The sequence below is a fragment of the Excalfactoria chinensis genome, chromosome 9, assembly GCF_039878825.1.
Source record: "Excalfactoria chinensis isolate bCotChi1 chromosome 9, bCotChi1.hap2, whole genome shotgun sequence".
Classification (NCBI taxonomy): Eukaryota; Metazoa; Chordata; class Aves; order Galliformes; family Phasianidae; genus Excalfactoria; species Excalfactoria chinensis.
Window position 1 is genome coordinate 6,687,557 of NC_092833.1, and position 13,176 is coordinate 6,700,732.

At 43.9% G+C, this 13,176-nt stretch overlaps 1 protein-coding gene across 1 annotated transcript in view; it reads left to right on the forward strand.

Moving 5' to 3' along the window:
* Window positions 1–619: 619 nt before the first annotated feature.
* RASA2 (RAS p21 protein activator 2) overlaps window positions 620–13,176 on the forward strand; it is a 41,276-nt gene continuing 28,719 nt past the window's right edge. Inside the window, exons 1-4 of the mRNA XM_072344762.1 lie at window positions 620–706; window positions 5,479–5,584; window positions 9,694–9,797; window positions 10,724–10,818. Coding sequence (XP_072200863.1) covers window positions 646–706; window positions 5,479–5,584; window positions 9,694–9,797; window positions 10,724–10,818 — 366 coding nt within the window. The 5' untranslated portion in view covers window positions 620–645. The remainder of the gene's footprint in view (window positions 707–5,478; window positions 5,585–9,693; window positions 9,798–10,723; window positions 10,819–13,176) is intronic.

Here is a 13,176-nt window from a genome sequence, read left to right on the forward strand (position 1 = left end):
ATTTGCATGCATACAGATTGCCACATTGCAGCGTGCTGAGCTGCTCGTTGTCCCCTGAGCTGCTCCTGCCACCTTTCTCTCTTCTTTAACCTGATGCAGTGTGGGAATGAAGAGGGAATTTCTCAGCTGCTGGAACACCAGCAGGCACTGGGTTTTGTCTGACAGCCCAATTAAGGGCTGCATGGCGTATCGTAACGGTGGGATCGCCTCCTACACAGCGGTGAACGAGCCCAGCAGAGCCCAGCCGTGCTGGAGCCGGGTGCTGCAGCACACCGAACCTGAAGCAGTGCTCCGTAACGGCTGCAGAACGCGGTATTAGCGTGGCAAGTACGGGCAGCCAACGTGCTGCACGTCCACAACTTCTGCCTCCTGTGAAAGCCACACGCAGGACAGAGACGGGCAGAGCGAGCGCCCATTGCGGACCGCACGTACGGCACCGGGCCGGGCCCAACCCGGGCGGGGCGGCACCACCCGCCGAGGGCTGCCGGGAGACGGACCGAGTGCGCACGCGCGATACGCCGCGCGCCGCGCTGTGGCGCCCCCCGAGGGCGGCGGAAGGCGGGACGGGGCGGGGCGGGCGGTGGGGCCGCTCCTTCCTCCTCGCTCCTCCCCCGGCGTGCAGTGCGCAGGCGGCGGCGCTGCGCGATGGCGGCCCAGGACGGCGGCGACGAGGTGCGGGTGCTGCAGAGCCTCCGGGGCAAGATCTGTAAGTGCGGGCGGAGCAGCGGAGCGGGACGCGGCGGGGCTGAGTGACGGTCTGGCGGGCGGATGCCGGGCCGGGCCGAGGTATCGCCGCCGCGCCTGCTCCGTCCTTGCGGCGGGGCGGGAGGTATCGCCTCACGGCGGCGCGGGGAGCCCCGGGGCGGGGGCGGCGCGATGGCGGCGGGAGCGCGTTGTGTGCGGGCGGGCGGGGCGATGCGCTGCGCTTCGCTGTGCTGTGCTGTACTGTGCTTTGCTGCGCTGCGCTTTGCTTTGCTGTGCTGTGCTGTACTGTACTGTACTGTACTGTGCTTTGCTGCGCTTTGCGCTCTGTGTCCGGCACGTGCTGGGGGCGGCGGTAGCGCCGCGGCTCTGTGCAGCGCCCGCCGTCTCGTCCGTAGCGCCCCGCCCTCACAGCCCCGCGCCGCGATGTTTGTCAAGCGGCGGTTGCGAAATTGCCGATGTTCAGGAAGTCGGCGGTGGAAGGGCGTTCTGGAACGGCCATGGGTGCTCCGGCGCCTTTGTGTCGTGTGTGTGAGAGAGGCTTTATTTTGGTGGTTAGGAAGTGCTGACTAAAAATACCCCCGCGTTCCGTACCATGGGAAGCCGGCGGCTGAGCACGCGGCGGGAGGGGACGGCGCTGCGGCTGCAAAGAGCGCAGAGAAACAGGATGTGAGCGCTTCCTGCGGCACGCGGCGGCCCGGCCCGCAACGCGCGCCCCGTTCCGTTCCTTTCTCACGCGGCCCCTCGGCTTTTTGGGGGATGAAAAGACGCGGGGCGGGGATCGAGGGCTCCCCGATGGCTGCGGCCCGGAGCGTGCCGTTTAAACACCGCGCCGTGCGGAGGCTTTGCCGTCATGAGGCGAGCAGGCCGTCCAGACGGCGGGCTGAGCTCAGCCCGGCCCGAGGGGCTCGAGCCGCAGCAGTGGGTGCGGGAGGTGCCCGCGGGGCCGGGCGCGGCTTCCCGAGGCCGTGCTGGTAGCGGGTGGCACGGAACTATCGCGGGCTGGTTTTGGAGACAGGTCAAAGCTGGCGTGTTTACTGATGCTGCTCTGCTTCTCGACCTGTTCTGTAGTCGCAGAATGGTTTGGTTTGGAGTTGCTGATCTCCTGGCGTGTGCAGGGCTCCCAGCTGCTGGATCCAGGCACCAGTTCGGGCTGCCCAGGCCTATCCAGTCTGGCCTCAGGCACCTCCAGTGATGGGGCATCCGAAACCTCTCTGGGCAGCAGTGCCGGGGCCTGGCTGCTGTCTTCAGGGCTTTTGGTCAGCAGCTGACAGCACAGCAATTCGGGGAGTTCGTGTTCTGTGATACTGAGCACAAGTATGGCCTTAGATATTAGAAGGTGAACCCCCGGGTTTTTCAAAACACTTGGATCTGCTTTTATTGACCTATACGAGTGTGCTGGATGGTTCCTCTGGTTACAAAGTAACTTTGAATGTTGCTGCCTTCGGCAACCTGATAAAAGTGATGGCAAGCTGAAGGTGGTGCTCCTTCCTTCACGTGGTGGGTGGGCACTGTGAGTAGCTCCCATCTCCTCCTTCGTGTCTGGTGCTTGATCCCTGCTAGCGCTGTGTTACCGTCACACTGTGTATCTGTTGAACCATTGATGTGCAGTGAGTTGCTGTTACAACTAATGTATAACATGAAAGTGGTATGCGAAGTTCAAGCTTACTGAATATTGTGTTGCTGAATTCCTGTTGCTTTTACACTGAGTTTTTATTAGAATCACAGCTTTTTCCATTTGCTTAGGCTTGAGTTGTTCTTGCTTTGCAGTAAGGCTTTACAGCATAGTTGCACAGAGAACCCAAACAGTGCTCTATATGTACTTTAAAATCTGAACCAAACTACGTAGTTGACACAAGTTTTTCTTTACTGTTGTTTTTTTGCTGTTTTCCCCAGGGACGTTGTTGAGTGGCAGCAGAGACAGTTGAAAAGACAGTCAGCTAGTCAGTCATAGTTATGAATTTGCCTTTTCAAAATAGAAGGGTTGGTGTTCATTATTAACGATGCATTTTGTACTTGTGCTTCTGGATTGGGCATGAAGTATGGTGTGAAAATAGCTGTCCTAAATTAGGCTGGTGTCTGCAATTGCTGGATTGATGCAGTCGCTAAGAAGTGAGTTGTTGGCCTTTTGCTGCTGTTTGGTCACTTGTGTGTTTCACTGCTGGAACGATGGGTTTAGATATTGTGCTGTATGGTTTTAAATGACAGACACTGAAAAGCCTTGGATGCAGTTCAGCGGCTGCAGGTAAACATGCATCTCTTTCTCAGCTCCCCAGGAAGCTTTCTGAGATGATTCTGACTGAGCATCCATACTGCCTGCATTTTCGAACAGCCCTTTGGAAGGCGCTGCTGTGCAGCTCCAGGACGTACTTCCCTCTCCCTTACCTTCTTGTCCTTTGTTCTTTTGAGTTATGGAACTTGCAGTGTATTGCTGCAGGACTGTGTACTCACTGAATAGACTGGAAATCCAAAAATTCAAGCAAATAGCTGATATTATTCAATTTAATTTTTATTTTTAATCGCTGTGGCTGGAAGTTCTCTGGCAATTGTAAGTAATAAGAGGTTTTGGGGAAGATGTGAGACGTGACAGCTGTGTGCTTTATCTGATGGGTGAGCTGAGAGCTGCAGATCCTCAGCACCTTTCCACCCCAAGCCCCACTCAAGAAATCTGTCCTTCCTTCAACTGAACAAAGCAAGAAGCGCAGGTCTTTTCTCTTTTGTAGGAAGGTTTTTAATACAAAAGGACTGCAGAGTAAAATAATAATAATAACCTAGAGATATTTGTTTTTTCTTTTTTAAGAAAATATTTGTCTCTCTGCTGTACAGTGGTTTATAGTGCTGGTCGAATGATGTTATATCTTAGCTGTTTTAAAATAAGATGGAGGACCTTCAGGGTATTAACCCAAGTTATAAGATGCTGATAACGAAGTGTACTCTTCGTGGTCGCTAATTACAAGCATCAGCAGCAGACCCCCTCTGGAGATAGTAGCCTCTTGTCCATTTCCTTTTGTTTTTCCATAAGTGTTAACAAGTTTTCTGCTTGAAGCTCATCTTCCATCTCGTACTTCCGTCATTTTTTCCTCACTATCTCACTGGTCCCTTTCAGTTTAGCTTCATTTTGAAATCTAAAGGCGTTTAAACCCAGTTCTGTACATATCCCTCAGTCTGTCAACATTAAGGGTGATGTTTAAAAATAATACCTGCACTTCCTTCTTTCCCACACCCAAGCTGATGACAAACTCCCTGGTGCTTCGGAGAGCAGAGCTGTACCTGGGAGAGTTCCTGGAGCGTACACAGGGTGCCCATGCCTTCCCAGTGCATGTACCCCTGGCTTCCAAAGCACAGCAGGGTGGCTCAGCCTGCTCTGTTAAAGCATCCTGCTCTGCTCAGTGCTGCGGTGACCTTTCAAATAGCAGACTGACTTGGTTGAATTTAAAGGCCACCACTGATGTATGATTAGGCAAAAAGAGAAAACAAAGCTCTTCTGCTTTAACATCTTAACAACATAAGCAGTGAAGCTTATTTTCCAACATGCTTCACATCTGCGATTTTTTCGAAAGGAACACACTTGTGACAAATCTGTCTTCATGCTGCAGACTTTGTAGGCGGAGATGGTGTGATTTTAGACGTGATACATAGTGAAAATCAGTAATTCATGTAGCTGTGGCCACCTTACTCTTCAGTACCTTACCTGAAGTTCAGATGATTTTGATTCCATGTTTTCTGAGGAAAGACATCTCCGGTAGGAGTGTAAGTGAATCGGACTGTCAGAGCTGTGTCCTGATTCCTGAGTGCAGTTTGGGTTGCCTGTGTTAAAGATCAGAATTAAAATGGTGTAAGACAGAGAAGAACTGCGCAGCAACTAAGAACTCCTCTCTGTAGGAGTGAGGATCAAAAACAACTCGTGTGTATCAGCAGGATATAAGGTAACAGGGGACCAATTCCCATCTTCAAAGAGGAATGCAGCAGAGGGGACATAACTGCTTAAGCTAATGGACAGTATTGCCATAAAGATGTGGAGATGTCTACAGGGTTGTACAGCTGGACAAGCAGTTGGGATATGGGGAAGTATTCTTAGCTGTAACCACTTAGCAGTAACTATTTCAGTAAAGGGCTGCCTGGTGTCCAGCAGAGGTTGGTGCAGTGGCCTACGCTCAGCATCCAAGAACTCTCTATTCTTCCCATCTCATTGGAAACTTCCTTTTCTTGTTCTTACATGTGTTGCATTTAGTCGATCTATTTTTTTCTCCCCTTTCCCTCCTAAACCAGGCATTAGGGGAAAAAAAGCACCAGTACTTGTAGATGAATTTTTGGAAATGCTTCAGTCAACGATAGATGTTCATTATGAAAAATGAAGTAGACTTTTGATGGGTAGGATCTTATTAATCAGCTTCCTGCAATGAAGATGTTTAAGGAGAAACTGCTGAGCGAACAGTAGCTCAGACATTGTCTGTCTTTGTTTTGCAGGTAAGGCTGGGTTGCCCCAGGCTGGGGCTTCTCAGTCTCAGTGCCCTTTTGGCCTGGAGGGGAGGTGCAGGTACTGCAGGCAGCAGTGCTGGTGAGGCAGTGCCGTGTCATCTTCCTGGCAGCTCTCTCCATGTCACACAGAATATAAACATCTCTCTGGGCGCATAAGGGAGCTTACAAACAGAGAGCAAATATGGAAATTGAGTGAAAGGACAGACTTTGGATGTCCCTTAGAACAGAACTTTTGTGTGTGTAACATCTTGCTGTTTTTTTTCCCTCAGTACTTACAGTTGTTTTTTTTGTTTACAGATGATGCCAAACATTTGGTACCCAACAAGATGAGAGACTTTTTCTGTACCATAAATTTGGACCAAGAAGAAGTTTTTCGTACGCAGGTGGTTGAAAAATCTTTAAGGTAAGCTTGTTTTTTTACATGGAAATCGTAATCTAGACAGTCTGAGTCTTGAACAAAAGCAAGACTTGTATCAATGTGCATGTGGCTTTGCTCCTGCCTCTTTAAAATGAGAACTGACTTGTGGTGACTTCTCAGGAGCGTTACAGCAGTGTGCAAATCATAAGAGTAGTGGAAAAAAGACAAAATGGAGGCTTATGGGTACCACAGTGCTTTTAAAATGAAACATGCTGAAACATATTCTGCTGTTACTCTGTTCCGTTCCATTGGGCAGCATAACGTTCTTTTCCTTGCCAGGTTATTTTCAAGGGAAAGAAATCTGCTCCATCTCAGCTCTCCGTGTCATTTCCTACTTCTGACATGTAGTCACTGTGCAGTGGTGGAATTCTGCTCTCAGCGTCTGTCTTGTAAAACCTGTTTGCAGAATGGAGGAACTTGAACTATTCCATGTGTAAGAGTTTTGTTTGCTGTGGGATGTTCCCCTGGGTAGGCCTCATTCCCTCCTGCAAGCTTTGTTGCAAGAACTGCAACTTGTACTTTCACAGAACAGCTTGCTGTGCCTCCCCAGGCAGTACTTAGCTGGAGGTTCTCTTAATTTTTATATATTTCGTAAAATGGTATTCCCTTTAAAGGGAGGGGAATACGCTCACTTTAAAGAGTTGTTGTGCTGATGTACTTGAATCGTGTGAAAAAGAACCAGCAACTGCATAGTCAAACGTTAGTAAAAGAAATCACCTTGGATTAAGCTACATTTTTTTTTAACAGTATTGAAATATACCTGAAACTTGAGAATGGTGCCTCTGGTATTTCACAGAGGGAAGAAGAAAAATCTGCATAATGTAACAGTTTTGGGGGTGTCTCAATCGACACTCCAAATGGACAGATTTCAGGTGATAGTAAATTTATATTCCCAGCTCTAGAATGTTTTATTAACCAAAAGTCAGTGTTCTGAAGCACTGTTTGCCTGTAGGTGCCTTTTAGTCTCTCCTGGCTACGCAGGCAACTGCCTTTGCTTCTCTGAATGACATCTGTATGGAGTTAAATACACAACATGAATAGGGTTTTGTACAAACTGATGAAATACAGGAAGGTAAAGCATCTGCTGGTACCAGCAGCCAGAGCTGGATGCTTACTGTTGTATTCCTAGGATGTGTGCACTTCTGAAGGCTGCAGCTTGTTCTGGAAGCTTAATTATACCATCCTGTTGCTTATTACTGTGTTAATCTAGAGTACCGTAGTAACCTAGGGCTACTGGAAGGGAAGTGACAGTTCTGTACTCTGTTAGCTTCAAAACTGTACACATAGCTTTCCAGTGAGCTTTAATGCGGTATTTCTTTCTTTTTTAAAATTACTGGCTTTTTTTCCACAAGTAATTCATGGTCTGGTTTTGTCACTATATTCTAGTCTGCAAACTTGAACTGAATATAATCCAAATTATGTTCTACAGGCATGTGGTAGTTACACATGTGTGGAAGCAGTTATTGTTAGAATTAAAATGGTCTTTGGTTCCAGTGATTGAGAACCAGGGACAAAATGCATTTTTTAAATGTGCAACTATATTTGGGTTTCCACCCGCAGTGATGGTGGTTCGAAGTACAGTTGTGAAGCAAATGAGTTTTCAGAGATAGCTGAAATATGGATGAATAGGAAGGAGATGATGGCTAATGACTCAGTCATGTTTCCTGACACTGTAAGGGAGTTCTGTGGATTTTGAAGAAGTTACATTTTTTTTCCTTGGAAACATTAAAGAAATTTGAACCTCCACAAATTTCCGTGGTCAGATATGAGGAAATGGGGGGGAGGCTGCAGTGTGTTGGTTTTTGGTTATGGTTTTAAAATTAATTGTTTTGTTTTCCAAGTTGAACTGTGTGCAGGGTTAGAGAAGGAACTGAATTCAAGTTGTGTTTATAAAATAACAGGGCTTGTGCCTCATGCTTTGCTAAAGAGTATCCAACCACTGATTCATAACGCATTAGTGATAATCTGGATAAGGAGAAATGTGTTAACACAATGCATGATGGAACAGCACGTTGCTTGCTGGTAATGTTTGTCAGTGACTGATTTCTTTATTTTTTTTGCTGCGTTGGTGAATTTCATTCTCCTTAGCCTTAGGATATGGCTGCTATACAGGCTGCTAGAAAGCTCTACTGATAGTTTCCATCCCACAGCAGAAAATCGTTATCTGATAAGAGTTGTGTAGATCTGGTAAAAATAAGGAGTCAGCACTTAATGATGCGTGGTTGTTGTTTGCCATCTTCTGCTCCTGACTGAAGCTGAGTTAGTGGCAGAATTTCCCTCAACACCAGTACCAGCTTGTTCATCCACTGTTCACACTTTCCACTGTAATAACTTTGTTTTAACTGCAGCTATTACTTGTGTAGCTAGTCAGGGAGCCATGTCATGAAACTGAGCTCAGTTAGAAATAAGCCCTCATTTCATCTTCTGATGCGTTATTGTGTCAATACAGTTAGAATAGGCAGTTAAAGTAATAAGGAAATTGGGGCTGCTCAACCTGCACTGCTGCTAAAGGTAGTGCTCGGAGATCTGTAGCTTCAGTAGCGCTGCTGACGAGAAGAACATGTTCCCTAAGTGAGCTGAATTTGTTGGGTATGAAGTGAGAAGAAAAGCGAGGAGCTGAAAAACTAGGAGCAAGTTTTTCAACTGTGAATCTTTATGTTGCATGTCAGTATAATGTGAGGTATAATAAAGGTTTATATACTTCAGAGCCTGTTGTGAAAATGCTGTGTTGGAACTAAATGAACATTTTAACTTCTGAACTGCTTTATAATGAATTCCTGGGGTGAAAAACATTGATTCTGAGAACAGATCTGAATAATTTGGAATGCTGGATTTTGCATGTGGGTTTTTTGACACTGGTCAGCAGCTGTTTTATTTAATGAACTGTTGGAACTTGAGCATTTGGTGACTTTTCTCTATTTATTTTGGGGGAGGAAGAGAATAGGTGTGATATCCTATTTGACTATCAACCGATGGTTCCAAAGGTAAGCACGTTTGTGCTACTTGAATAAACTGGTATTTTAACTGTACAACATCAGCCAGGTACTTTACTAGGAAACAACAACAGAAACTTAATTGTTGGGTGCGATCCTGTTATTGTGATAGTTTTCTGTAGAGAGGAAGCGGGGGCTAAAATCCATTTCACAAAAGCTGCGTGTCTGTGCTGATATGTAAATGACAGCACTGTAAATGACAGCATATGAAGTCTGTAAAAATCCATTCATTCTGACATAGGAGACTGTGATTGCATTTTATTTCCAGAGTTCACAAATTGCAGTGGCACACACAGCATTGTGGCTCTGTTCGATCTGCTGAAAAGCAAGCTTCTTAGTGCTGTCAGTGGATGGGTCCATAAGTTTTCCTTCAGTTTAATGGGTGTATGCATCCCTTGAGTGGGAGGATACCAAATACATTGTATGAAATGGCTCTGGAATACAGAGGAACTCAGATTTTCTTTTTTCTTACACAGAAATCATTTCAAATACTTGTACTTGTTATTTGTTACAGCATGGATGGTTGTAAATGTTCTATTAGATTTCATTAGGTGGAGAAGTACGATGATTTCATCATACGGGAATATGTGTGGGTTTGAGATGAGCGTTTCTACCTTTCAGTTGCACTGTGCTCTTCTGCCTATGGCTTCTTTTTACAGGTCTGAATCTTTGAGCATCAGGCCTGGCAGAAGTTAGAGCAAAACGTGCTAGCAGTTAGTGAATTGGTTCCTGAGTTGTGTTTACTGTGATTTAACTGCAAATGGAATAGGAAAATGTATTTTTTCTATTTCCAGAAATAATTTGTTAAAGGATGATGGGTTGGGAGCCAACTAGAACCACTTCAAGACAGGAAAATGTAATTGAAATTACAGGAAAGATGGTACTTTTGGTGTGCTCTAATTTCTGTCTATTTCTGGAACACTTGCCTAGGGTTTTCATGCAGTGTGATTGTATGTTCTGTCATGAAATGACTGTCGGTGGCATGGATGACAGATCAGCATTGTGGTGATCACAAAAGTCAATAAAAATGTAGCATTTCAATGTCTGAGGTATGAATGACACCAAGTGTTTCCTTCTTTAATGTTCTGTTTTTCTTTTCAGCCCCTATTTTGGGGAAGAGTTTTACTTTGAGATTCCAAGAACGTTCCAGTGGTTGTCCTTCTACATTTATGATAAAAGTGTTCTACAGAAAGACCTGCGTATAGGTAAGTTCCGGGGCACTCTCTGCGTCTTGTGTAACATTCAGTTTTCTGTAACGTTGGTTTTATGGATATAATTATTAAACTGAAGAACATGGCAGGCAGTGCTCCGAAGTATTTCTTTAAAGTTTGAAAAATGGGATTTGTTTCCTTACTTTATTATACTTCAAATTATATTATTTAAATGGTGCATTTATTTTTCTAGGCTAATGGGTCATTTTGTACAATAAGTTTTGAAATATTTTTTTTCTCCAGTTCTGTTCCAGTGCAATAAAATATTGATGCTTGGTGTCACTCCTTTTATAGATCTAAAGAATTACTTGATTTTGTAGTTGTGGAATAATTCTTAATCCTATAAAACAGACTTATTTTCTCTGCCAGCGCACCATGTAAACCTAGTGCTTAGAAGTTGCACAAAACATGCATGACTGAAAAATTACAGGAGGGGGATTAATTTCACTATCTAATGGCTTTATCACAGCTGTTAGTTGCATATAAAGTTGCTGTAAAGATCTAAGAGTCTGCTGTGGATGTGCACTTCATGTTACTTGAACTGAGGAAGGAAATAATTTGTACCAGGATACCAGATAATTTGGTATAATAACAGCCTTCCAAATAGCAGTCAGAAGAGCAGAAGGCCTCTATCTTCAAATTGCTATTTAAATGTTCTTCAGCACCGTTACTGTTCTCTCAGATCTTCACTGTGTTATTTGTAGCCACAAGTGTGTTCTTTTACTTAACCTTGTTATTAGTGGTATCCAAGATAATTCATCAGAAGTAGCTTAATTGGCTTTGTATGAACGCTTGCTGCTTTACTTCTGCTTCATGTTGTTTGTTTCTACGAGCTTTTCATATAGCATCATTGTGTTAAAAAAAAAGCGCAGATCAGTCCTATTGAGGTACGTGTGCTTTTATCTCCCTCTTTGCTTTAGGAAAGGTGGCAATCAAAAAAGAAGACTTGTGCAAATACACAGGGAAAGAGAACTGGTTTACGCTTCAGCCTGTTGATTCTAACTCAGAGGTTCAGGTAACCATTAAATTGCGCACTTAAACTTTTTCAAATTACAAGTACATGTGTTTATTTAGACTATTCTGTTGAACTATGACAGGCAGTTTGACATCTGTGTAATTCTTGTGAGTCAGTTGTCTTTCAGCTTGATTAAAGAGTAATGCAATCAGTTTTTCTAAACAGTGTTGTTCCTTGTGATGCTTCTCAAAGCTTGTAGATCTGAAGCAGCTGTTTGGGAAGCGTCTAACAGTATTTTGATGCAAAAAAAAACTTTGATGCAAGGGAAGCTGTGTAATAATTCAGACAGCTGAAAGGTTTAGGATACTACTGAGTAGTTTTTTCATCTGAAATGTTGGTTGTGTAATGTGAAATGGCAGTGTCTCCAAATTGGGAGTTACTTGTGCTGTGCTCATACATTTATTTCATTGTCAAATACTTTCCACATGCAGCATTAAATAAGCTGTGCCTCAGAGTTCTACTTTCTCTGTGCTTCACATCCTTTGGGTGGGATTGTGGTAAGAACATTTAACAGCATCATGTCTCCAGAGCTGTAGTTATTGCTGTCTGTTCTTCACCTATTCTGAAGTAAATACAGCCATGTTCTTGGGACTCCGTTAGCCCTGTTGTTGGGATACCCAATTTAGTATATTTTAACTTCTCTTCAGATATTCCCAAGTCTTGGCTTCCTTTCTGGAATTAACAAGAATTGAACTTGCTGGTTTCTACAAAGTAACAATAAAATGGTGGTGGAGGAGCTGTGGAGGTTTAGGGATTGGTCACTTCCTAAAAACAGCATACTTGGTAGTAAACTTAAGATTTCTAGGATCACAATCCACTCCTAACGCAGCAGGTGTACACTATCTGTGTCTTTCCGTTCTGGTTCCACAACTCCATACTGGTAACTGGTAATCAGAAGTGGAGGTGATTAAAAGTAGAGCAGAGTTAAAAATACTGTATCCTTGAGTTCGTACAAGATTTTGGTTTTGCTGTGTATGAAATAATTCCAAGATCGTTTTATCTTACATGCTTGCACAAGCTTTTTCAATTCCTTTGCTTTCTTTTCCTTCTCAAAATAGAGATTACACAAATAACACTGGTAAGTGAGTTGATGTTACTATCAGCTGCCTTACTTTTTTTTAATCACTCTTATCTAGATGATTTTTGTTTGGTATGCTGTGCTGCTTTTGCTGATGCATGGAAGTATGCCACTTAAGCTGCCTTGCTGAATAACCTGAATTAAGTAGTGTGGTCCAGATACCTTAAACTGGTGGATAAACATCTTTGTACTGTCATAACTGATGATGTGGTAGCTGTAATTGCATCAGATGTATTATGTTGATGTAAAAACTTGATAGAATAGATCTTGCGTCCCTCTTTAAAACAAAGTTAATTTCAGGTGAAAAATTGTCCTTTTACCCTTTTGTGTGTTTTTTTTTTTTAATGTTTTTTAAAGGTGGGTGTGGGTTGTATGTCCCTTCTCGTGGCCATTGGAAAATGTATTAAAAAAATGACTAGACTTGGATTTTTAGCCAGCATCTGTTCTGTGTTATCTTCTTAGCTGGTTTTTTTTTCATCTTGCTGCTGGTAACAGTGGTATACATGGATATTATCTTCCTTAAACATTTCTGCTGTTCATTAGTTCTCAAAAAGTATTCATAAATGAAAGAAAGCTAAGCAAATGAAGTAGTACTTGAAGAGCTGAGCAGAACAGTGCATATTGAACTGCAATTGGTACAAACTGCTCAGCAAAAAAGAAACCCTTCACATTTTCTGAAATTCCTGTAGCCTCAGGTTGCTCGTAAGGTGATTCTTGGGGTTATTTGCCTTTCCTTTTTTTTTAATCTTTATGCAGCTGGTTTGAAATAACTTCGTAGTGTTAAACAAGCCCTTGTTCTGTTCTGTTACTTGTAACATGAGAGATCTTGGAAGATTTGATCCACGCTTGCAAAATGTGTAGGGCACTTCTAAGGCTTCTGAAGGCAATGTTAATGTTTACCAATCTTGTAACATTGATAGGCTTTGTAGGTTTTATGATTGTAGTTATGTACTTCCAGTACATTCCCCTGATTTTCCTGAAGAATGCATAGGTTTGTTTGAAAAAGTGGAGACTGAGGTTCAGACCAGCATGTACATTAATAGACTGACATCTGCAAACCTTAGAAAGAGGAAAGGTCTGGGTAGAATGAACCATGCAGGGTTAGGCTGTGTTAGATCTGTGGGCCAGTGCATAGTGCTGGTATCTTGGTGGTGAAGGCACTACGATGTGATGTATTTCAGAAACACGGTGTAAGTTGCTCTAATTGAGAATGAGATAGAGGTATGTATAGAGATCTATGCACTGATCTTACAGTGATATCATCTGCAGAATACTCCAGA